The sequence below is a fragment of the Ascaphus truei genome, chromosome 5 (assembly GCF_040206685.1).
Source record: "Ascaphus truei isolate aAscTru1 chromosome 5, aAscTru1.hap1, whole genome shotgun sequence".
In the NCBI taxonomy this organism is placed as follows: Eukaryota; Metazoa; Chordata; class Amphibia; order Anura; family Ascaphidae; genus Ascaphus; species Ascaphus truei.
The window spans coordinates 146,541,323-146,567,098 of NC_134487.1; the positions used below are offsets into that span (position 1 = coordinate 146,541,323).

General features: G+C 40.4%; 1 protein-coding gene across 3 annotated transcripts in view; it reads left to right on the forward strand.

The window, feature by feature from the left end:
• The window catches only part of LOC142495472 (sideroflexin-1), a 53,020-nt gene extending 31,914 nt beyond the window's left edge, over positions 1-21,106 (forward strand). For all 3 annotated transcript variants that reach the window (XM_075601016.1, XM_075601017.1, XM_075601018.1), the window contains 7 exons: positions 6,168-6,243; positions 10,436-10,521; positions 11,720-11,847; positions 13,129-13,178; positions 13,275-13,324; positions 14,004-14,051; positions 17,370-21,106. In XM_075601016.1, coding sequence (XP_075457131.1) covers positions 6,168-6,243; positions 10,436-10,521; positions 11,720-11,847; positions 13,129-13,178; positions 13,275-13,324; positions 14,004-14,051; positions 17,370-17,466 — 535 coding nt within the window. In that variant the 3' untranslated portion in view covers positions 17,467-21,106. The remainder of the gene's footprint in view (positions 1-6,167; positions 6,244-10,435; positions 10,522-11,719; positions 11,848-13,128; positions 13,179-13,274; positions 13,325-14,003; positions 14,052-17,369) is intronic.
• Positions 21,107-25,776: the final 4,670 nt, after the last annotated feature.

Genomic DNA, 25,776 nt, shown 5'->3' on the forward strand with positions numbered 1-25,776 from the left:
GTTGGAAATTAAGTGTTTGAAAAGTCCCTGCCTAGGATAAGCCATTAAGGCAGAATATCTTTAGATGAAGCTGAAATGTAAGTTTGATAAAAAAAATTGTCTCATATTGAGCAGGGGGTTCTGGGAAAAAGAGCAACCATATACAGGTGCAACTGCTGGTTCTCGACCGCTTGCCATGAGAATTCTGCACTCCATCCCGTCCTACGCTGCGAGATTCCAGCGGCCAGGCTAATGGCCCATCAGATTAACACAGCAGGGGACCCTCCATTTTAATGGGACTCGCGCTGTGTGAATCCTTCCTGGCTTCACCTGTTTGTAATAGATGCACAGTAAGAGAGAGACTGAATCAGTCACTCTACCTGCGTGCTTCTAATAGGCGATCACTGGGCTTTTATTTTAAGAATACAGTTTTGTAGCAGGGGGTCTCTAGAGTTGAACTGCTTTGATTTCAGGTCCGGGGACACCCAGGATGAGTTACAGGCCCAGTTATTGACTGTAGGTATCACTCTGCTTTGTTTAAATCTCCCTATCACGTGGGCCCTGACGCGGGAGAATTTAAACATGGATGCTGGGACACCGGCACCCCATAACGGGGCCTGTAACTCGGGAAGCAGGGTGTCCCCGGACTTGAAATCAATGTGGTTCAGCTCCGGAGATCCCCTACTACAATACTGTGGTTAAAATAAAAGTCACGCGATCGCCTATTAGAAGTACGCAGGTACTGCTTCGGCAGACTTTATTCAAACAAATCACCGGTTTGTACCTGGCAGGTTCCTGGAATGTGACACTGTTCACCTGGAGCATGCCGCGTTCCAAGCCAGGGGTGATGCCCGGCTGACGCGCGGCTGATGTGTTAATTTAAAATGGTTCAGGATTTATTAGGCTGCAATGCTTTGCGTGTCCGCCAGATGGCATAAAATCATGAATTGTAATGCAGTATATATATATATATATATATATATATACTGTATAACAACCCCTATAACCCCTAACACAGTACTGTACACATACAGTACTGTATATGCACATCAATTATACTATGGGCCGGCGGGGGCGAGATGTGTTTGCAGCAGAGAGAGAACCGCTGCTCTCTCTGCGCAAACATCGGCACATTAAAAATGATTTAAAATACATTTTTATTTATAGTGTAGATGTGCAGGGGGTCTCCGGAGCTGAACCGCGTTGGTTTCAGGTTGGGGGACCCCCTGCTCCCCGAGATACAGCCCCCTTTATGAGGTGCCGGTATCCCTCTGCGTTTAAAGGTCCCGATCACGTGACCGTGGCCTGTAAACCAAGCAGAGGGATACCGGCACCCCCTAAACGGGCCTGTATCTCGGGGAGCAGGGGGTCCCCGGACCTAAAACCACAGCGGTTCTGCTCCGGAGACCCTCTGCACATGTACAGTATAAATATAATACATATATAAATAAACACTCGTTCCTTGACTTAGCGGCTATGTGCTATGGTAATGAAGCAGCATTTCTGTATTTTAATAATATTGTTCAGTGAGCAGGGGGTTCCCTGAGCCAGAAATTAATGCTCAGGGGACCCCCTGCTCCTGCACAATTTTATTAAAAATACAGAAATGCTGCTTCATTACCATAGCGTATAGCCGCTAAGGCAATGAAGGGTTAAGGCAGAATAAACAATAAATACATTACATACATATTTTTAATGTGTGTTTTAAACCTCCCTGCCTTCACTGTAATCTATGTAAAAAACCCTCCCCCTATTGTGTGTTTTAAACTTCCCTGCCTTCACTGTAATCTATGTTAAACCCCCTCCCCCTATTGTGTCTGCTAAGATTCCCTGCTTTGACTAATCTGTGTAAGCCCCCCTCCCCCTATTGTGTCAGTTAAATCTGCCTGGCCTGTGTTTTCTGTGAGTGCAGTGTACTGTATGTAAATGTGGGGAGGGGGATCCCGTGTAAATAACCACACCCACTACCCACTACCCACCTGCACATGGCCCCTCCGCTTCTGCAAAAAACAGACAAAAATTAAAACATACAAAGTAATGTCCCCTAACCCCTTAATCACCATAGCGGTTATTAACCGCTACAGTCATTAAGGGGTTAACCCACCCTCACCCACCACTCGGGATGCCTACATACCCTCCCACACTAACCCCCCTCCCTCCCCCCGTGAGGCCTAACCACCCAGTACCCACAAGGGAGGCCTACCCACATACCGTTGGGGAAACACCCCCCCACCCCCAGTACCCACAATAAAAACAGTACAGTGACCCACAATAAACAGCATTATATTTATTAAATACATTACCCACCCCATGTGCTCCCCCATAAATACAAGATTTATCCTTTTACATACAGGGTTCATAACGCAGCCCCACGCGAGTCCCCGGTGGGCTGGCGGGGCACCTGGACAGACCTACAGTTTACCAGCAGCCCTTTTTACACAGGTTCTGGAGGCCTGCTGGTGGATCCCGCCAGCACCATGGCCTCCAGGTGGTCTCCTTGTGTCTGCGGGGCCTCGGGTGGTTCCCTTGGGGGTCTGGGGAACTCACGGGTGCTCACTACGGGTCCGCGGTGCCCCCACAGAAGTGGGACCACACATCATCATTCCCGCACCTACGGGTCGGCGGTGCCCCCACAGAAGTGGGACCACACATAGTCATCCCCGCAGACTACGGGTCGGCGGTGCCCCCACAGATGTGAGACCACCGCTTCATCCCCGCATGTGTCACCCGTGGAACCACACCAGCCTGATACCCTTGGGATACCTGAGGATACCCGCAGGTGGTCTCCAGAGGTCCCACGCAGAACCACGGAACCAACCCTGAATGTAAAAAAAATAAACCTGGCCTATGGACCCGTAGTGAGCACCCGTGAGTTCCCCAGACTCCCAAGGGAACCACCCGAGGCCCCGCAGACACAAGGAGACCACCTGGAGGCCATGGTGCTGGCGGGATCCACCAGCAGGCCTCCAGAACCTGTGTAAAAAGGGCTGCTGGTAAACTGTAGGTCTGTCCAGGTGCCCCGCCAGCCCACCGGGGACTCGCGTGTGTCTGCGTTATGAACTCTGTATGTAAAAGGATAAATCTTGTATTTATGGGGGGGGCACAGGAGGTGGGTAATGTATTTAATAAATATAATGCTGTTTATTGTGGGTCACTGTACTGTTTTTATTGTGGGTACTGGGTGTGTGGGGGGGGTTTCCCCAACGGTATGTGGGTAGGCCTCCCTTGTGGGTACTGGGTGGTTAGGCCTCACGGGGGGGGGGTTAGTGTGGGAGGGTATGTAGGCATCCCGAGTGGTGGGTGAGGGTGGGTTAACCCCTTAATGACTGTAGCGGTTAATAACCGCTATGGTGATTAAGGGGTATGGGGACATTACTTTGTATGTTTTAATTTTTGTCTCTTTTTTGCAGCACAGGAGGGGCCATGTGCAAGTGGGTAGTGGGTGTGGTTATTTACACGGGATCCCCCTCCCCACATTTACATACAGTACACTGCACTCACAGAAAACACAGGCCAGGCAGATTTAACTGACACAATAGGGGGAGGGGGGCTTACACAGATTAGTCAAAGCAGGGAAGCTTAGCAGACACAATAGGGGGAGGGTTTTTTACATAGATTACAGTGAAGGCAGGGAAGTTTAAAACACAATAGGGGGAGGGGGTTTTACATAGATTACAGTGAAGGCAGTGAGGTTTAAAACACACATTAAAAATATGTATGTAATGTATTTATTGTTTATTCTGCCTTAACCCTTCATTGCCTTAGTGGCTATACGCTATGGTAATGAAGCAGCATTTCTGTATTTTTAATAAAATTGTGCAGGAGCAGAGGGTCCCCTGAGCATTAATTTCTGGCTCAGGGAACCCCCTGCTCACTACAATATTATTAAAATACAGAAATGCTGCTTCATTACCATAGCACATAGCCGCTAAGGTAAAGAACGATTCTTTATTGATGTGTGTGTTTTATTTATACTGTACATGTGCAGAATGTCTCTGGAGCAGAACCGCTGTGGTTTTAGGTCCGGGGACCCCCTGCTCCCCGAGATACAGGCCCCTTTAGGGGGTGCCGGTATCCCTCTGCTTGGTTTACAGGCCGCGGTCACGTGATCGGGACCTTTAAACGCAGAGGGATACCGGCACCTCATAAAGGGGGCTGTATCTCGGGGAGCAGGGGGTCCCCCGACCTGAAACCAACGCGGTTCAGCTCCGGAGACCCCCTACACATCTACACTATAAATAAAAATGTATTTCAAATGTATTTATTTATAGTCATTTATTTATTTATTTAGATTTATTTATTTTTTGGCGGCTGCTGTGTGTGAGGTTTTTTTTTATTGTGGGTAGTGGGGGTGGGTGAAGGGGGTATTAGCCCCAACGGTGGTGGTTTAGGGGTAGCGGGAGGGCTTAACCCCTTCATGACCGTAGCGGTATTAACTGCTACGGTCGTGAAGGGGTTAAGTGCACCTGCAACCCCCCCCCCCGCAAGTCCTAAACTCACACCAAGGGCCAAATACCCCCTTCACCCACCCCCGCTACCCACAATAAAGCGGGCACGGTGGGTTAACCCCTTCATTGCCTTAGCGGCTATACGCTATGGTAATGAAGCAGCATTTCTGTATTTTTAATAATATTGTGCAGGAGCAGTGGGTTCCCCTGAGCATTAATTTCTGGCTCGGAACCCCCTGCTCACTGTACAATCTTATTAAAATACATGCTTCGTTACCGTAGCACATAGCCGCTAAGGTAAGGAACGAGTGTTTATTTATATATGTTTTTTATTCACAGTGTAGATGTGCAGAGGGTCTCCGGAGCAGAACCGCTGTGGTTTTAGGTCCGGGGACCCCCTGATCCCCGAGATACAGGCCCCTTTAGGGGGTGCCGGTATCCCTCTGCTTGGTTTACAGGTCGCGGTCACGTGATCGGGACCTTTAAACGCAGAGGGATACCGGCACCTCATAAAGGGGCCTGTATCTCGGGAAGCAGGGGGTCCCCCGACCTGAAACCAATGCGGTTTAGCTCCGGAGACCCCCTGCACATGTACACTATGAATAAAAATGTACAGTACTGTATGTTAGGGGTTATAGGGGACGGCTTTAAAGACAACAGCTCGCAAACGCCCCCATGTGTTTTTACACGGCATTGCAGTATTGCAGCCAGCGGGAATAAAATGCTTAAATCACACCCGCGAAAATAACGCAATACACTCCGGCCGAAAACGGTACAAAACCGAACATCACCGGGATATACCCAAATTTGCGGAACTAGCCGAGTTAGAATAAAGTTGGTCGCCTCTGTAGAGTGACTGATTCAGTCTATCTCTTACTGCGCGTCTCTTACAGACAGATGGAACCCGGTAGGATTCACAGAGTGAGTCCCATTAAAACAGAGGGACCCCCACTGTGTTAATCTGATGGGCCATTACAGCCAGCTGTTGTCCATCTAGCGGAGTGTCCGTGAGAGAGTCACAGATTCTACTTGTCAAGCGGTTCACAGCCGGCAGTTGCACCTGTTGTTAACATAATACAGTGAGAATGTACTAGTCTGTAGATGTTGAGGTTTTTCTTTCAATTAGGGTAGTACATGTTATTTTAGTTACTTTTGTATGTTTAATTCAGTGTTTGTTTTAGGGGTGTGATTACATTTAACATATAGACACTCAAAATAAGTCTAAAAATTGAGACTGGATATTTTAAGGCGTGGGTAGGAATTAATCTTTGGTCTGTGATGACATATATGACGAAGGTGAAAGTGTAATTAAATTACTACCTTTTCTGACTTCTTTCTTCAGGCATGTCTATTTCCTCTTCTTTTTTTTTTTTCACCTGATGTTCTAGATTGCAGCAAAAATGAAAAAGGGCAAAACATTTTTTTAAAGTATTACTTGATTTCCACTGAAAATACTTCAGCATTAAGACTTCATTGTTCTATTTAAATGCACTAAGGGTTTCCTTGACAAAGAAAAGAGCCACGGTATGGAAATGTATAAGCACATTGCCTGTTGAGAACACTGACGTGAAACCTGAATGTAATAGCATATTTTCTAAACATACTAAAAATCCACCTTATTCTTTAATATTGCCATTTTTTTGTAACCTTGCTTGTTTATGATGTATCATTTTTATACATTTCAGTTTTAACACAAACTTATTGTGCACCTGCAAACACTTCTTCTACTTGTTGTTTTAGCCAACTGGGAACAGCATATGTTTCTGCCACCACAGGTGCTGTTGCAACAGCTCTAGGACTTAACGCACTAACCAAGGTACTTCATATGTTTGTGCTTCTTTTGTAACCTCACTCTAATTACCAGAATAACTAATATTCATTTCTAACTCTTTGTACTCAACAGGTGTTTATATAAAACCGGTTAAATATACTTCTGAGTACCCAGTAAAATCGATTCAGACACTGGGGAGTTTACAAAACAACTATTTATAAAGTAGTGATGATACATATGCGTTTTGGGATATACCTATGTCTCTTCTCTAAGAGTAAGTGACGTAGATGCACCACAAAACGTAGAGCTTTGTGAAGGAACTGCATTGTTATTGTTATCTGGTTTATCAAGTGTCTAATGTGGCTTTCTCTAGCTGTTAATGGTTTTTCTATCGCATACACCATTTAAAAGAAAACATTACTGTACTTGTAAATCGATTGGTTATTTCTAGTTATCTATATCAGTGGTTCCCAAACTTTTCGGTTCAAGGCTCCCCAAGGCAATGAGGATTTTTTTCAAGGCTCCCCAAGGCGATCAGGATTTTTCCGCGGAGCCCAAAGTAAAAACAAAGATGTATATACATACCTAACAGTTGCAGTGCGCAGTTGGTGTCTCTCTCAGGCACACACGCTCTCAGACACACACACTCACTCACTCACTCTCTGACACACTCACTCTCTCACACACACACACACACACTCTCACACACTCACTCTCTCAGACACACACACACACACACACACACTCTCAGACAGACAGATACACACTCACTCTCTCTGCACACTCTCTCAGACACACACACTCTCACTCTCTCAGACACACTCTCTCTCACACTCTGGGGGGGTTGGGGGGTGGAGAAGATCCTTGCAGGCAGCTCCCTGCACACAGTCACAGATACACACACACACACACACACACACACACACAGATACACACACACACACATGCACAGATACACACGCGCACGCACACACACACATGCACAGATACACACACACACAGATACACACACACACACAGATATACACACAGAGATACAGATACATACACACACACACACATACATACACACACACATACATACATACATTCACACACACACAAATACACACACACACACAAATACACACACACAGTGGAGAGCAGAGGCAGCGACGGATGTGAGTGACTGGGGGGGAGGGAGGCGGAGGAGGAAAGGCAGGAGATCTGTGCAGGCAGCTCCCCGCCTCCCCCTGCACACAGTCACTGGACAGGCAAATGTACAACTCCCCCCCCCCCCCCCTACCTTCTCCTATCACCCGGGGCAGAAGGGGACGGGACACCGCGCAGCCACCAGCAGACAGAGGAGCCAGGAGCTGGAAGGCAGACACACACACTCACTGTGTGCTCTGCACAAAGCGGAAGCCCCGCCCCCGGCTTCCTCTGACCTGCAGCCAATTCCCTGCGGCCCGGCCAGCATTAAGGAAGGATGGTGGGAAGGGATAAACGGAGGGATGGTGGGGAGGATACTCGCGGCGCCCCTCTAGGCAAGCCACGGCGCACAGGTTGGGAACCACTGATCTATATGGCTTTATTCACACTGCTAGTTTATATTGATAATATGTACACTCGTACTGACATCATAAACATTTTAAATAAACATGTACGGATATTTATTGAATTTGATAAAATCACTCAAATGAATTTTCGGCAGTCGGCAATCAACTTATCATGGCTGCCTTAAATTTACATCTGCAGAACTTTCTGTAGCAAGGAACCGAATACTGATGTTTTTTACTGTTAACATAATTTTGGTTGACATTGCCAAATATTAAAGGTTTTAAAAAATACGTCTCTGAGGCTTAAAAAAAAATGATTTGCCTTTTTTCCCCCCTTTTATCTTTCTTTTTAAACAAATATTTTATGCAGATTGGTTGATAACAAAACCAAACACTTTCTACTGAAGCTGAATCTACACAGCTATGTAGCGGACATTATTGTACCTAATAATGTATTATGTCAGGCAATCAATATCGGGATATTTTAGAGCAGCTCCATTCAAATAAACATACTGCACTGCGCTGCAAAAATTATGGGGAAAATAGTTATCCCATCTTCTAATGCATTAGCAGGAACTATAATGGCCACATCATTTGTATTTGGCTTCTTCGGGCTTCTGTCAGGTTTGTTTTTTTATTTTCTTAGGGGATGTACTATAATTAAGCTACGCAGTCTTCTTGAGAATTCAGTTGGACTAATGACTGCTAAATGTGTAGTATGATTTACACTGGGTGACCGACACTTTAAAAGAAAAAAGATGCATTTGATTATTTAAAGTCTTCCCAAAATGTTTGTAAATATTGTAATCTCTTTCCTAATTGCCTGTGTTTAAAGAACGGGGCTGTACACAGACCTGAAAACTTGTATCTTTATGGTGTGACAAACAAGAATGACCATCACCCCTTGCCCCCTCCACTCCCATCCTCCTATTCAGAGATCCCATTGTAAAGAAATTATAAAAAACACAAAGAAAAATTCAGACTTTCAAAAATGATTTAATTATCTGGACAAAAGGTGAACAATCTGACAGTTTCACAAGGGCTTTAAAAGCTTCCACTCCTAAATAAAACTGACCTTGGAATATTCAACCACTACAGTCATATAAATAGATGGTAACATTGAAACGGCCATCTCAGAAAGCCTGCAGACCAATATAGCTATTCACATAAAACCTGCTTCCTAGTCAAACCAAAAAACAATCAGTAAGTTTCAGACACTCTCCAGTATCATAGAATTTGCTCTAACACCAACACAAGGGACAAACCTCTCAAAACACTTTGTAATGCCATCATGAAACAAGGCTAGTACGTTGTCAAATAGACAGAAAATTTGAAAGAGCCATAGAGGTCCGAAGAGAGAAGTTACTATCGTAAAATAAAAAAGGAAAACTGAAAAGCTAGCTCTAGTCATAACTGGCAAGAATATTCTAACACAACTCAAAGGTATCAGTAAGATCTACCACTCGCGCTCCCTTTGGGAAAAAAGACTGAAAACTGTATTCCCAGAACTAACTATGATTGTCTTCAAGCAGCCTCACAAATTATCCAACATTCTCAAAAGAAAAAAGATTTGCATCTAACCAGAATAGTGAAGTAGATAGAACATAGCTCTGCAATCTAGAGATTTAAAACATGCAGACATATATGTACAAAGACCACCATCACCATGACTTAGAAGAATACAGGCAGTCCTCGGTTATCCGACACAATGCGTTACTCAAAATGGCGTTGTAAAGCGAAACACGTTTTCCCATAGGAACACTGTTTAAATGAAAGGTTCCGTTCCTGAAAGCATTTTTAACACTAAAATACACCAAATATTTTATGCAGGCAATAAGATATGCAGCACACACATAAATTATATAGTGTATACACTGTATTATATATATAATATAACATAATAAATAATATATTATATAGTATTATATTATATATATACGCTCTTACGACGCTTTGCAACGTTGTTTATGTGAATATATATATATATATATATATATATATATATATATATATATATATATATATATATACACAACGTTGCAAAGCATCGTAAGAGCGTTGGATAAGCCATTTTGGCGTTGTAAAAATGAATATAGGTATGCATTGCATAGCGTTGGATAAGCCATTCGTTGTAAAGCGAAGCGTTGTAAAACGAGGTCTGCCTGTACAATCAATATACAAGGAAAATTCACCTGCAAATCCAGCAATGAGGTATAATCTTATACAATGTAGAAAATGCACCAATGTGGATGATGTTGGAGAAATCAAGAAGGCCCTCCAGACCAGTATGAATTCCCACAGATGCACCATATCAGACACCAATGCAAGAAGTCCTGTGGGAAAACATCCAAGCAGATCACTTGTTTTCAGACTATTCATCCACCTCTGACACGTATTGGAGCATATTTAGCTCCTGCTGATTGATGCTAATCTTCTACCCAACCGACTGGAAGACTCTCTACAGAGTTTATCTCCTCCCCTTTTCATCATATATGTTGCCTTCTAACAGTTCTACCACAGTAAACATGAACAAGAGACCTGGGAGGTTTCTAAATCCCTGCACACTATATAATTGAATCCATGAAGAACTCTTAATGTTGTTATGTCTAAAGGTATCACACCTACATCGAATCTGAAAAATAGAACAAATACGTACTCTTATTTTTTGTCTTTCTATATATTTTGTTTCCTATTTATAGCATGTCTCACCACTAATAGGAAGATTTGTTCCTTTCGCTGCTGTGGCTGCTGCTAACTGTATCAATATTCCGTTAATGAGGCAAAGGTAAAACAGTTTTTCTATTTTTCTTTTACTGTTTCAGCGGATTTTTTTAATGTTTCAAATTACCGTCATGTGCTTTTTATTGACGCAGTACAAAGCTAATTAATTGATATGTGAAATGTTTTAAAGACATAATTCTATAATTATGACAGACATTGGGAAATTGAATTCTGGAATTATTGCTGTTTTTTGCCAGAAGATAGAAATGGCTAAATCAACTACTTTAAAAGGAGCAGTTCCGCCTAGGTTTTTTTTATCTACTTTATTTAATTCAAAATTGTCAGTTTTTTTTTTTATTTGATCAAACTGGCAGTGTTACTACAGCCTGTCATATCCATTCAGCAGTATGCAAATTTAGAAATGGCATGAACTGCTGTTGTATTTTGTTACCCAGTTCCTCATCTACAACATGTCATTGAATTTGGTTTAGGTGTATATATTTTTAAGGGAACATAGGGTTTATGTATACTTTTTATTTATTTATAAAAATATTTTACCAGGCAGTAATACATTGAGCGTTACCTCTCGTTTTCAAGTATGTCCTGGGCACAGAGTTAAGACAAATACTGTATATCAATAACAATTTGGACAATTGTTCCCAATAGTACCGAGTCCACATGGATTTCTATTATCAGCACCGTTTTCTAGTTTTCACACACCCGAAAGAGAGATGCATTGGAGATATTTTGAAGTAACCAAGTCTTTTAGAAACATAGAAAAAGTTTACGAAAAAAGTAACCCATGCATTTCTACATAGTTTGATACTTCGATCCCTACTACTTGTGTTCTGACCACTGTACATTTTAATTGATGCTTTTTGAGCTAGTGGTCGAGAAAGCTGACGCAAGTGACAATTGTTGCCCAACTTTGCTAATTAGTGTTGCTTAGATTCTTATTTACCACCTAATAGCTGCAAATGTGCCTGTACCAGTGTGAAGACAAACCCATTTTCAAAATTAGGACAGACCCAGGAGTGTGGCCTTTAATAAGAGAAGGTGACTATTTGGTAACATGGCATGACGCTGACCATAACACATTTATTCAACCATATGAAGTAAGCACAATTCCCAATTTCTATTTGATCATTATCTGAAGTCGTAAAATGTGATTTATAGGAAATACATAATATAAGACAGGGTTCCATAATGAGAGTCAGAATGACTAGTGCAACCGTAGTGAACACTCTTGTTTCATTGTACAGGGAATTGAAACATGGTATTCCAGTTACGGATGAGAATGGAAACCGAATTGGAGAATCTGCCAATGCTGCCAAACAGGCAATCACTCAAGTGGTTGTCTCTAGGATTCTGATGGCTGCTCCTGGCATGGGTTTGTACATATTTTTTTCATGCACTCCCACTACTGAAATGGCAAAAGTGCACTTCCAAGTGGCAAATACAATAGCCAATCACCTATTTTACATTTTCTATAATCAGCCGTTATTGTAACACGTGACATTTTATGGGTATAAATCTTTATTAAAATTTGGCATTATTAATAAGTGGGCTTGTGGTAAAATAGTACAGAATTACTGTATCAATGTATTAATGAAGAATGATTTATTCATAAATGGATTGTGATAGGTAGCTCCATTTGCATGCCTAAAATAACATGAGCGATATAAATACACGATAACGAATTAAAATCAATGTTCATCATTGCTAGTGATAAAATTGTGGGGGAGGGGGCAAGTGTGGAGGAATAATTACCCCTTTTTTTTTTTTAACACAATACTGTTATGTAATAGTATTTCTTTTAAAAAAAACTGACAGAAAATAACTTGGCCCCTTTGATACCTGAGGTTATTAATGCACCAAAAGGGTTAACATACAACAAACACCCAATAAATAAAACACAAATTGCATAACATCTATATGTGCCAATTTTAAGCCTTTTACCAAAGTGACTAGGTAGGATTGACTGACTAGATGGCTACTTGGGCTTCATATGTTATGTTCTACAATCCTGTATTGTAGGTTGGGTAGTCTGATCTAGTCTATGTATATAGTAGCCAGTATAAACATAGGCAAGGTAGGCACAATGCCAACATGCAAAACTCGTAGGTGATAATTCTTGGGCGGTAGTCTCGCATCTCCATGTTTAATAAATAGTGTTAATAGATAATGTGTCGTTAACTACTCCATTGCATACACCACATTAAAAATAACTCTGACCTCTCGTCTTGATAAAATGTCCCTTACTGCCGATTTAACAATTGCGATATGGCTTTAGTGAATAGGCCGATAAATAAAATTGCATTAAACACCGATAACACCACTCCCCCACTAATTAACCTGGTCAATGTAGGCCTATGAATGCAATATTGTGTTCTATACTGTAGTTTATCATAGTATTATGCTTGTGAAGCTCTGAGTTCACATTGCTTTGAAACCAGAGATGTTTAATCATCTTTTTATATTGGAATTCTCTTGTAAAAAAAGCATTTCACCAAAACAAATACAGTTCCCAGATTTTCTGGGGAAATGTTATTTAGAACTCAGCCTGATTCTTACTGGTTACTTGCCAAACTTAAACATACATCGCATCTCATTTTAAACTTCAAATGGTACCGCCATTTCTATGCATTAAATGTTGTACTTTTATTTACAGCTATCCCTCCATTTATAATGAATACATTGGAAAAGAAAGCCTTTTTAAAAGTAAGTTCGATCCATAATAGTATATATGTTGCATACTTTTAATTTCCTTATCATACAGTAAATTCTTATGTAAATGTTTTTTTTACCCCCTCTAAGCGGTTCCCATGGATGAGTGCCCCTATACAAGTAGGATTAGTGGGATTCTGGTAAGTACTTATTTTATTATGATCGGTTTTACAATTGCCATTGTTATTTCTATCTTCTGAGAAACGAATTGTAGACAAGAAATGAATATTATAAACTAAAGATTAGGCAATGGGTTTGTTAGCATTTCTGTAGTGTGAAGTAAGGTTATTCATACCTAGAAGTTTGTGTATAATCTGTCCACAGTGCTCATCTTAATCATCACTTCTACCTATTATCTACTGTAGGTGCTTGCTCATTTATTCTCATATCGTCAATACTGGTTTTTGTTTTTTTTTAAACCCGCTTCAAAGACCATTTTTCTCAGCCACACCTTATTTTGTGGTTATCCTTCCTTCCCATCGAATTGTATACGTAATGCATGCAGACATGATACTGGAGGGATTCATTTGCAGGGGGAAGAGGGCTACATATTCTTTGCATGATATGGTCTTCGGCACGTTACAGTAGACACTGCCGTATTGAAATGAATTGAAGATAAGAGAGGAAGAAGCCTCAAGGATCTTCATGAAAAAGTCTGAAACAATTCTGAAACTTCTTGCGGATAACCTTCATATTATGAGGGGGGAAAGACTTCAACAAATTACAGGAGTCCGACATTATTTCTTTCTCTCCCTACACTTTGCTACTAAAATGTTTAGCCTTGATATGTGCGTGAATTTTTTTTTTTTCCTTTTGCAGTTTGGTATTTGCAACACCTCTTTGCTGTGCATTATTTCCCCAAAACAGGTATGTATGTTTTTCCTCCCTACCATGTTTAATTAAATAATGAATGTAAACATTTTAACATTATAACATTTTAACATTATTTATAATCCCCGCAAGGCATTCATTACTGGACAGATTTTATTTAGCTCCCTCTCTCCCCTCACGGATAATTTTTAGCCCCCTTTATTCTGCACCCCAGGAGATTTTAACTCCCACCACTGCCTGCAGTAAGGTAAGTAAAGAAATCCCGGCTCTTTGATTTCACCAGCTGCCAAAAATTCTGGGCACTTTTGATGATTATAGGCTAAAGCTGTTAAATTCCGGGCATTATTGAACGCCCTGCTCTTTGATTGGTTAAAATTCGGGGCATTATTCATTCAGCAATGGGCTGGAATTTTTGGCACCTTGGCACATTTTTATTTCAAGCCAATCAGCTTTCACTTGTTAGACCAGCTCTCGGACAGGGGAGGTGATTGGACAGGAGGCAGCATCTAAACAGTGACTCTTCCCCCTTTCTGCAGAGAGCTCCGCACAAGACACAGTGACAGTTTGTGTTTGTGTGTCTATCTGCAGAGTGTGTTTGAGTTTGTGTGTAGCAGCAGAGTGTGTGTGTGTGTGTGTGTGTGTGTGTGTGTGTGTGTGTGTGTTTAGCTTCTGCAGAGTTTGCATATATATAGATATAGATATATATGCAGGGAGGGAGTGGAGGAGGAGTCACTGTCTAGCTGCTGACTCCTGTCCAATCACCTCCCCTGTCTGAGAGCTGGTCTAACATGCAAGAGCAAACTGGCTGGAAACAAAAAAACGGCAAGGTGCCAAAAATTCCGGCCCATTACTGAATGAATAGTGACCGGAATAACAGCTTTAGCCTATAATTACTAATACTAGTAATAATCCCTGAAGAACAGGGCATTACGGGCCAATAATGCCCTGGCTAGAAGAGACTTTAACCCAGGCAGGGCATTATTGGCCAGTAATGCCCTGTTCTGAGAGGATTATTACTATTATAGGCTAAATGTAGGCTTTTCTCATAAAGACACTTCTGTATAGTTATATTGATTTTTTTTATAAAAATAAAATTGTAAATATGTCAAAGCACCTCTATATACAAGTCTCTTCTAGACAGGGCATTATTGGCATTGCTCTTGCATGTTAGACCAGCTCTCAGACAGGGGAGGTGATTGGACAGGAGTCAGCAGCTAGACAGTGACTCCTCCTCCACTCCCTCCCTGCAGAGAGCTCTGCGCAGGACACAGTGAGGAGAGAGCTGGTGTTTGTGTGTCTGTCTGCAAAGTGTGTTTGATTTTGTGTTTGTAGCTGCAGAATGTGTGTGTGTGTGTGTGTGTCTGTCTGTGTGTGTGTGTGTGTGTCTGTGTGTGTGTGTGTGTCTGTGTGTGTGTGTCTGTCTGTCTGTCTGTGTGTGTGTGTGTCTGTGTGTGTGTCTGTGAGTGGTTTGACTGGCTTTGCATCTCATTTCATGCTGTACTTATAAGCCGTGTGAACAGTGAGCATTTGATTATAAGGGTTCCATGTACAAATGGATTTCGGGCAAACGGTGACACGTGTGCCCATTTGAATGTCAATTCCCTGAATCCCTTACTGCAGTGGAAGCACTGTATGCTAGGTGATAATGGTGAAAGGCAGGGTTGCAGATCTGTCTAACATGTGAATGTGCTCACAAGTGGTATTCTTTATTAAAGATAGATAGATATCTAGCTGCAGTGTGAGTGTAAATACAGGTGTTTTAATGTATTTACAAATTTATTTAAATTAAAAAATAATCTATATAACTATACAAAAGTGTCTATTTATGGGAGAAAAAACATTTAGCATATAATAGTAATAATCCCCTGAGAACAGGGCATTACTTGCCAATAATGCCCTGGCTGGATTAAAGTCCCTCTGCTTTGCCTCGGGCCTTCAACTCTTGCAGCCAGGGCAGTATTGGCAAGTAAATCCCTGTTCCTTGATTATTACTTAATTATAGGCTAACGCTGTTACATTTCGGGCATTACTGAAATCCCTGTTCTCTGATTGGTAAAAATTCCAGGCATTGTTCATTAATGACCTGGAATTTGTGGCACCTTGCCAAGTTTTTATTTCCAGTCAATCAGCTTTCACTTGTTAGAGCATCTCTCTGATATGGCAGGTGATTGGACAGGAGTCAACAGCTAGACCGTGACCCCTGCCTCAGGACACAGTGAGAATGGAGAGTTGCTGTTTGTGTGTCTGTCTGCAGTGTGTGTGTGTGTGTGTGTGTGTGTGTGTGTGTGTGTGTGTGTGTGTGTGTGTGTGTGTGTGCATTTATCTTATAATAGTAATAATCCCTGATGAACAGGAGATTACTGGCCAATTATGCCCTGCCTGGGTTAAAGTCCCTCGTCTTCGCCTAGGGCCTACAATTCTTCCAGCCCAGGGCAATATTGGCCAGTAATGCCCTGATCTTCTGGGATTATTACTTAATGCCCTGGATTTTGACCAATCTGAAAGTAGCGATTTCAGTAATGCCCAACATTTCACGTACTTTAGCCTGTAATAAATGGTATATGTTAAGAATTGACTTAATTTGAACCTTGCATAAATGTCTGAACTTCTACTTGCAAACTTTTGCAGGTATCAACATTCTCTATCGTTAAAAAGTGTGTGTATATTTATTTTTTTACTTAATAGATAAGAGGAAATATGCAAAAGGTCTGTAATCCAGAAGTATGGATTAGGTAGCCTCACTATAACAAGTCTTTTGTCCCCCTCCCCCCTTATTTTTTATTTTTTACTCTTACCCATACTACATATTCGGTGTTAAAATTATTTGAGGGTTTATAGAGGCACTCCATGGGGGCAAATTTTTATGTAAATATATAAATATATCTCTTTCCGGAACTGAACCCCGTTAATTTCAGCTCTGGGGACCCCCTGCTTCTGGAGATACTTACCTACGAATTAGGTGCCGGTAGCAGCTCTCCTCGGCACACAGAGATGTACTGTTCAGAGATCTCAGGCCCTTCGGACCAATAGGAATCCATACATCATGGGTGCGGCTTCCAATTGACTCATGTGACACAGGAGCTTCAAACCTGAAAGCCCAGCTTGCTGAGACAGAACCGCTACCGGCATTTACTTTATAGGTAAGTATCTCCAGAAGTAGGGGGTCCCTGGAGCTGAAATTAACAGGTTTAGCCACGGGGACCCTCTGCTTCAATTCTATACCTAAACAAAAATGATTGCTCCTTTTAAGATTAATTGTGTTTATATATTCAATTCAGATTCGTCTTTCTTCCTTCTGAGTCTCACAAAGGTTATTCAGCACTTGTTAATAAATAATCTTTTGTTTTTGCTCAGCTCAATGTCTGTGACCCGCTTGGAGCCTGAACTACAAGCTAAGCTTAAAGAAACCAGCCCTGGGTTGGAACGAGTTTACTTCAATAAAGGATTATAATCATCTCACCATAGCCATCTAAGACATCCGCTGAAAATCATGTGAATACGTTTTTAAACATGTGTGCCAACAGCATTAGGGGCGATGGGAGGGGGGGAAGAATGCGGGTTTTGTCACTTTAAATGATGAAGTGATTTTAAACCACACGCACACTTGTTTTTATATATGTATAAAAAGACAAAAATAATCTGTTGCTTGTTGTTTTCAAATGAGAATATGTAGTGATGATCTTAATTCCCTATTAGAGCAGGAAAGGTTTGCATTGTAGTTCAAAGCAATGCAGTGTAGGTCCCTACAAAAAGGTCAACTTGAATTTTAATCGTCACCATTTTAGGCCATTCAGTACTACACATATCCATGTACAGTATATTTACATTAAAGTAGAATATCTATTTACAGTAGCGCTAGGTAAACTCCATTAGGCAGCTAATCTAACCCAATAAAGCAAGTTTAACTCCTTCAGTGCTGGAGCTGCCTGCCTCCTCATCACTGAAGAGGTTCAATTTTAACAACTATATACTTGTCCTTTGAAGTACTGAAATGGGGATTAATGTGCAAATGTATCTTCTAATAAATATTGAGTGGCTGAAATGCTGATGTTCCAAAAACAGGTACATTTTCCGCTGTCCCTTTGTGCCAATGTATCAAGTGCACCAATTTTGCTCCACTTGCATTAATTATAGTTCTGGGGAGTGTTTATTGGAGGAGTTTGTGCATGAAATAGCACTATATTATGAGATGTATCAAACATTGCACCTATAAGTGGTGCAGTTTTCCCCTCTTTGCCCCAAATCTACCAAGTCTGAGGTGGAGTCAACCTCTGCTCCTAACTGATCTTTGACAAATGTAATGGGACTCATGCCTATGGCATGGCATTGACGCAGGTACAAACATGTGCTTTGTTGAACTACTATATACTATGACCCACTGTAATCCTACAATGTTGCTTTAAATGGTATGAACTAGGGTTTGAGGTTTCTACGCGCATATTATATACAGACACTTAACAGACTAACTCACTGCACTGTGAAACCATGACCCACTTACCAATTATTATTTTTTGTGCCTTTTTTTGGGGAGGGGGTGGTAACAACTGCTGCATTTACCAACCAAATTAGCCCTTGTTTCAATGGGGCCAATGCTGTCTTTCATTGCACCTAGACTGCCATCTTAAGTTTTTTTTTTTGTTTTGTTTTTTTTTTCCCCAACAAAGAAAATCTACTTGGGGAACAAAAAAGTAAAAAAATACTGCGTTTTTCATAGTTCTTTTGTCAGGGAAGATCTCCAGAATTGTACCCTCATACATACAGTAAGCATGCACACACATTCACAATTGGCAAACACACTGCCTAATTTACCTTTTCACATTATTTAAAGACGATAAAATCACAAAAAATAAAAGCTATTATTTTCAATTGGTAGCACAATTTTTTTTATGAAAGGTAAAGTTGTGGGATCAAGGGAAGAAATACAGTTCGTGAAATACCAATTTTTAACCAAGCATATAATTTACCAAGGAAACCTTCCAAGGGTTTCACAGTCCACTAAATATGGTTACTTGCTCAAGTAGATACAGTAGTTCACAAAGTGAGGCCATTCCCAGACTTCCACATGACCAGGATGTATAGAAGGCAATGAGAAGTCTATGTAAACATTGGAGGAATTGCTGATTAACAATTTGTTAGAGAACAGAAAGACCAAATGTTTCTTTCCATACAATAGTAGTAACACAGATTGCTATGTATAATATATGCGTATAGTGCATGCAGGCAAAATTAAATAAACAAGCCAGATCTCTACTTGCACATAAAATGTTAATTTCTGCCCCTGGTAATCACATTCCTTCATTCAATACTGAAAATAAACAGTGCACATTCCATATAGTGAAACACATCATGACTAGATAATTTGTATACATTTATGAATATATAACTTTGGGGAGCAATGCAAACTTCCTTTTTTTATATATGTTACTATATTGCGTGAAATGAAGTGCGTGTTGTACGAAGAATAGATTACAAGAGTTAACATAAAAGAGCTCATTAATTAGATAAATGTAGATTAGTGACAGATCTTGCATGAATGTATTTACAGAATGAATTATCACAGTGTGGTGGATGTCATTTTGTTTTTGTTTTTTTAGTGTGTGTAAAGAAAGCATTTAACAGATCTGAAGCTTTAGTCTGTGCTTGACCTGCATTTGTTTCACACCAATGGAATCTCATATTTTCTTTGTTCTTCTAAGTTGGCCCCAAGGCTCTGCAAAGATTGGATTTTTACTTTAACAACTTTCCACCTTTGCTGACTTGATATGTAAGGGGTCTTATGTGGCTACACTTTTAGTAATGGCTAAGAATAACTCAGGTTGGAAGTGGTTAATGCAATAAATGTTTCTGAGAACTAAGGAACTCCATTATGGCAAGTCACAAAGCATGTCTACCAAATGCATATATAGAAATCGGAATACAGAAGATTTTACCTCTTCCCACTCTTCTGCCTTATATAAGTTTAAGAGTGTTTTAATGACATTTGTAGAACACTTAAGCCTAGAATTACATACTCTACTGCTGGGGTTTGGAGGCAAACTGCTTTGCAACATTTGATGTAAAATGGTATCTCATGCACTAGTTTGAACTTCAGCCAATGGCACCAGATTGATTGTCATAGCCTAGAGAGTCATAAACTCAGATGCTCTTGCAAAAGCCCTCCACCACTTGAAGTCCCTTCACTGTATCAGTCAAGGGTGAAGACTTGCACATTTTTGTTTGTCAAATGTATAGTACCAGTGTTACCTATTTTCTCAATTTATCATGAGGCTATGGAAGTACTATAGATTGTCCATAGTTTTGCTGCACTGTTTAGTGCATGTTACAAATATTGAGGTAGAAAGGCAATGACATTTCTACCTCCTTAACATACAACCAGTGAAAGGCTTCTTATTGATGATCAGACTACTTGCCTTTCGTCTTTGTGTTCAAGCACTGGTAAGTGGCAAGGGCATTGCATAAGGGGCCTGAAACACCAATCTGACAGCTAATGGTTTAATATTCTCAAAACCACACAGAGAGTTTAACCACATTTTGGTTAGCTTTTTTTTACATGTATAGTGCCATTTCTAATTAAAATTTCTTTGAATTAGTTTTCTTTGCCTGTAAGTAAATGTACTGTATTGTTGCAAGAGAAAGGTAAATTATTTCAATGAAAGGTCCCAAAGATGGATATACTTGCATATATCTTTATTTTACAGATTATCATGGTGTATTTATTTAAATTACATTCTTTTGTAACCAAAGAACATTTATTTTGAGACTTTCATCCCCAAAGCTTCAGTCTATTAATGTTTATTTACAACATCTGTTCAATTTCATAGTATTATTAAACAGAACAAAACTCTCAACAATCAGACAATTTACAGTGCTCTGATTAGAAGTGAATTGTTTTACAAATATCCAAGTAATGTGCAATAAGATCTGGGACAGGTTTGAAAAGTGTATGTTTCTACTTGGGAAAATCTAATTTAATGTGATGGTGAACAATTGCATTTTATTTTTAATTTAAGTATTAGCAAAGTATTAGGAAAATGTAAACGTCCTATTTAAATAGAACTCTATGAAATAAAATAAAGCAAGATTGAAATCAATACATTGTTTGTCTTGTGTGGGAAAGTAGACCAGGAAATGTATAAACATACTGTGCAAGATGTGTAATTTGAACATGGACTGCTGCCTTTTGCCGTAATCTGTGCTATCAGGCAGTCGTGTATCCCTGTGCTTTGGAACTTGGAGAGCCTGTACCATGAACTTTTCTGTTTATGTAAACAGAAATATTGATACCATAAAATGTTCTGGATTGGTTTGGCAGCACACGCTGCAGTAGATATTGGTGATAATCTAAACTGTAGTAGTGGGATTATTTATTTCACTGCAGATTTTGGGGGGAAAATGTTTGGTTGAAATCGCCTGCTACTATATGGGATTTTACCCTGTGAAACCTTTTATTGAATCTGAATCAAAATTTAACATTGATGTTCAAATGCTTTTAATGTCACTTAGCAAAGATGTCTCTCTGCTTGCAATCTACAGTATCACACACAACCATCCATGAATTAGTCTCATGATTGTCCAAAGATTCGGCCAGCAATCCATATCCTACTAAACTGTATCAATATAAAGGTACTGTAATCATACACCAGAAGTTCCTTACCACTGATCCTCTGTACGTTACTGGTAAATCTATACTGAGATTAAATTCTCATTGGTCAGGTTAATCCTTCACCAAAACTAGCCTCATCAGGTTAGTGCATTTCAAATTTTTCGGGCAGCAACATTTTCTATAGTATTGAGTTTGAAAATACAGACTGAACATTGGCGAAATGTATTTGTGATTGTATCTGATGTAGGGTTGGGCGAGAGCAAAATTTTCATCACAAAAATGATAAAGAAGTTTATCGCAATAAATTTAAGTCTGAATTTTCTAGTAAATCTAAATAAAATGTATTCTCAAAATAAATTCATTTCCTACGATTTACTAGAACAAAGACCTTCATTCCCAAACCATTTCCTTGTGTGGACTTCACCTTTCCTCACCCACACTTCTCCCATAACCCTAACATCCGCCTCATTCATCCACCCCTCATCCCATCACTTTCATTCGAGATACTCCCATTTATACAACAAGTTTTCACTTATACAATGTAAAAAATATATTAAACCGATATTTTTCCAACCAAGAATGGTCGACATCTGTTTTAATTAACCTTTAACATTTTTGTAAAGGGTGAGAGTGATGGAAGCAGTGTAGGTGAGATAGTGAAGTGGGGGAGGGGGAGTAAATGGTCCCTTAGGGGAGAGAAGGGGTTAACAAACGGAAAATGCGGAGATCCTACCTTATACCGCTGCTTCTGCTCTCGCATGCTCTTCCCCATGCTGCCAGAAGCTCCTCCCCCAGAGGGGGATTCTGGGGGGGGAGCCACATAGCGGCCGCTTTAAAGCTGCTCTCTTCACCAGTATCTGGAAATATTGTGATAACAGGTAATCTCCCATATTTGCACACCAGGAGATTATCACAATATTTTGGTATATCGGCCACCCTTAGTGTGATGGGACTTGTCTTTCAATTAATACAAGAGTTCATAATTCCTCAGAGGAGTAGTCTGACAACCACAGGCCTAATCTACAACCCTCTGTTTCATGGGACCAATATGGGTTCATATATCATTACTCCAACCTTGACTTAACTTCATATTTAGTTTTATTCAAAGATTCAATATACTGTAGATGCAGTTTGCATTTCAATTTGATTGTTTTACAAATGTTTACCTAATATATTTCTGATGCTGTAGTTGTTAATACACGTAACTCTTATTGGTATTTAATGGTTGGTTAGGACAATTTAAGACTTTATTAAATATACTGTACATCAGCCTCCCCTTTCTGGAATTCAGCTCATTTCAAATTAATTGGGGACTAAAGTTATCGCTGTTGTAAACATGGCTTTATTAATTAATATTTCAATCTTCAGTAAATCTGGCCAATGCTACCTAAAAAAAGGCTGTTAAATATTGAAGTAACAATTGCACTTCCTGTAAAATGATTGTAGCATTTTGCAAGTGTTTCCTATGTTCTAACCTATATAAATCCCTGTTTTCTGCACACATTCGAGCAGTGCTGTTGGGAGCGAGAAATTATAAACCAGACTAACGAGTTGAAGAATTGGTTAGTGTTTTGGGTGAAATCTGCATGGGATGTTTTGTGCCATTTGTCATCTGTGTAGGTACTTGTGTGGTTTTTCTGTAGTTAGCAGAGTGGTGGTTCTTTAGGGAGTCGTAAATGGAGAAGTGGTGGGGAGATTAGAAAGAGTGGTAGAGCGGTCAGGTGAGGATTTTGGTAAATTAGGAGGAAGCGGGATGTGGGAATTCGCAGGGAGGCCAGTAACAGCAGCAAGTCTCAATGGAGGCAACAGTACAGCCTCCATACAGAACACAGTGGTGATGCAGCAGAAACTGTATGTGCAATTTAAAAAAATTCAAAGAGGACTGGCATCCAAGACATCCATCACTGTTAAAAATTGTGACTGTGGGACTTCCAGTATGGCACTAGACAGGAAGCAAGTGCTTTGAGAGAGCTGTGTTAACCCACCACCAAAAATAAGAGCTGAAAAGCCTTGAAAAGTAACAAAACAAGAAGCAAAAAACCCCAACAACTAAATGAAACTGCATGGAGAAGTTCCTTACCCTCTCCAAAAAAGCAATGGCACGAGGAACAAAGAATGAGAAAAAGCACCAGGATTTAAGATGGCTGATGCAGCATGCCCTCCAGCAGGCAAGGAGCAGGGCTGAGTATGCAGAAACTGAGGAGGGAACAGGCTTTGCAAACTCCCTGTTAGGCAAGCACAGCTGCAGTTGCTGGCATGCTCAGGAGAGGTCTCAATGCAGAGGAGAAAAGCAGCAATGGAGTCAGGAGGGCTGGGGAAGGAGAAGACATGCAGGAGGTGACAGAGGGGGGAAAGGAGCAGGCAGAAGGGGAAGAGTACAGAGAAGGTGAGGAGGGAAAAGTGGAATGCAGAGTTCACTCTAAAAAAAGCAAGCATTGCTACAAAAGAAAAACAAACTGGGTCCCAAGGGAGGAAAAAAATAAGGCAGAGGAGAGAGAAAGTGAGCAAGAAGGGGACATAAGTGGCAAAAAGCATAACTTTAGTGGTATTACATTAACAAAGGAAGAATTAGCTGCCACAGTAAGATAATGTATGGAACCACTACATTCTACCATACTACCATTAACAAAGTTAAAGAAGCAATAAAGGAAGTAAAAGATCACATTGCACCGTTAACATCACAAATAATGCAAACTGAAGCGTCAATGAATATAATATCATCTGGCGTTGAAATACTACAGAAACAGGTCAAAGACATGTATGAACAACAAACATATTTACATACAAAAATAGAGGATCTAGAGAGCAGATCAAGGCGTAACAACCTAAGACTAATTGGTTTATCAGAGAATATAATGGGAGAAAATGTACTAAAATTCATCAAGATTGAATTACCCTGTCTCCTGAGAATAGAAGAAAAACTGCTACCATGGCAAATAGAGAGAGCACATCGGATTGGACCACCTAGGGACAGTACTGTATGCATGCCCATTTATTTTCAAACAGCTTAATTTCCAGTACAAACTAACAATATTAAGACTAACAATATCTGCTTCTTTAGGCTAGTCGTACTTCTTAGTGCGATGTTCCAAGATTACTCAATCTGGCCAGGTTCTTAAAGAGAGTGTCACAGATATGTGAAAACTCTTTTTTCGCTTTGGCTACATGAGAAATCTTGAAAGATCAACAGTTTTTTTACTGTCCCAATTTAGTTGCGGCACCAACTAAATTGGGACAGTAAAAAAACTTGATCTTTCAAGATTTCTCATGTAGCCAAAGCGAAAAAAGAGTTTTTACATATCTGTGACACACTCTCTTTAAGAACCTGGCCAGATTGAGTAATCTTGGAACATCGCACTAAGAAGTACGACTAGCCTAAAGAAGCGGATAAATGGATGAAAGAGACATTGTGGAAGAAGCAATCCGGTGAGACAGCAGAATTGTCACTGCCTGCCACATTACGGAACAGTACAGAAAAAAACCCCGCCCTCAGTTGCAATAAGTGAAAAACAGCACAAAGACCATATAGAAAGATAAGACGGGACAAACGTGTGGTACTTAGTTGTGCCAGATACTCCCTAGTATGCCGTCAGTCAGGTGTTGTATATATAAAATGTTAGAGAAAGATACTGTAGGTTAAGAAAATAGTTAATGGTCATAGGTGGTTGGGTTTAAGGAACAAATTCAAATAGAAATTGATATTATTGGCTATGTAAAATGCTGGAAGTCGAAAGTAGAAATGGACGCAGTTATTTTACACAGTTTGTTGTATTGGGGTGTGTGTATTGTTTCCCTGTTTACCTTCCCACACCAGGTAGCAACAAAACTAGCAGAATTACGGAAATGGTCAAAACACAGGAAGAAGGATCTTCTCTCCCAAAATCAAAAAGATAGTTGGGAATAATGTCTAAAACCAGATTTATATCATGGAATAGAATAAATTTAGAGAAAATTCTAAAACACTTGCAGCTTTTAAAAGCAGGAGTAATCTTCCTGCAGGAAACACACTTGATTGAGTCCGAACACAGAAAACTGAAAGAAATAGCTGGGTACAAGCTTGCCCTCATTCAATAGCAAAGCAAGGGGAGTAGCGATATTATGCAAAGGGATTGGAGGTAGAAGTTTTATCTGAGGAAATAGACCCCCAGGGACGATATA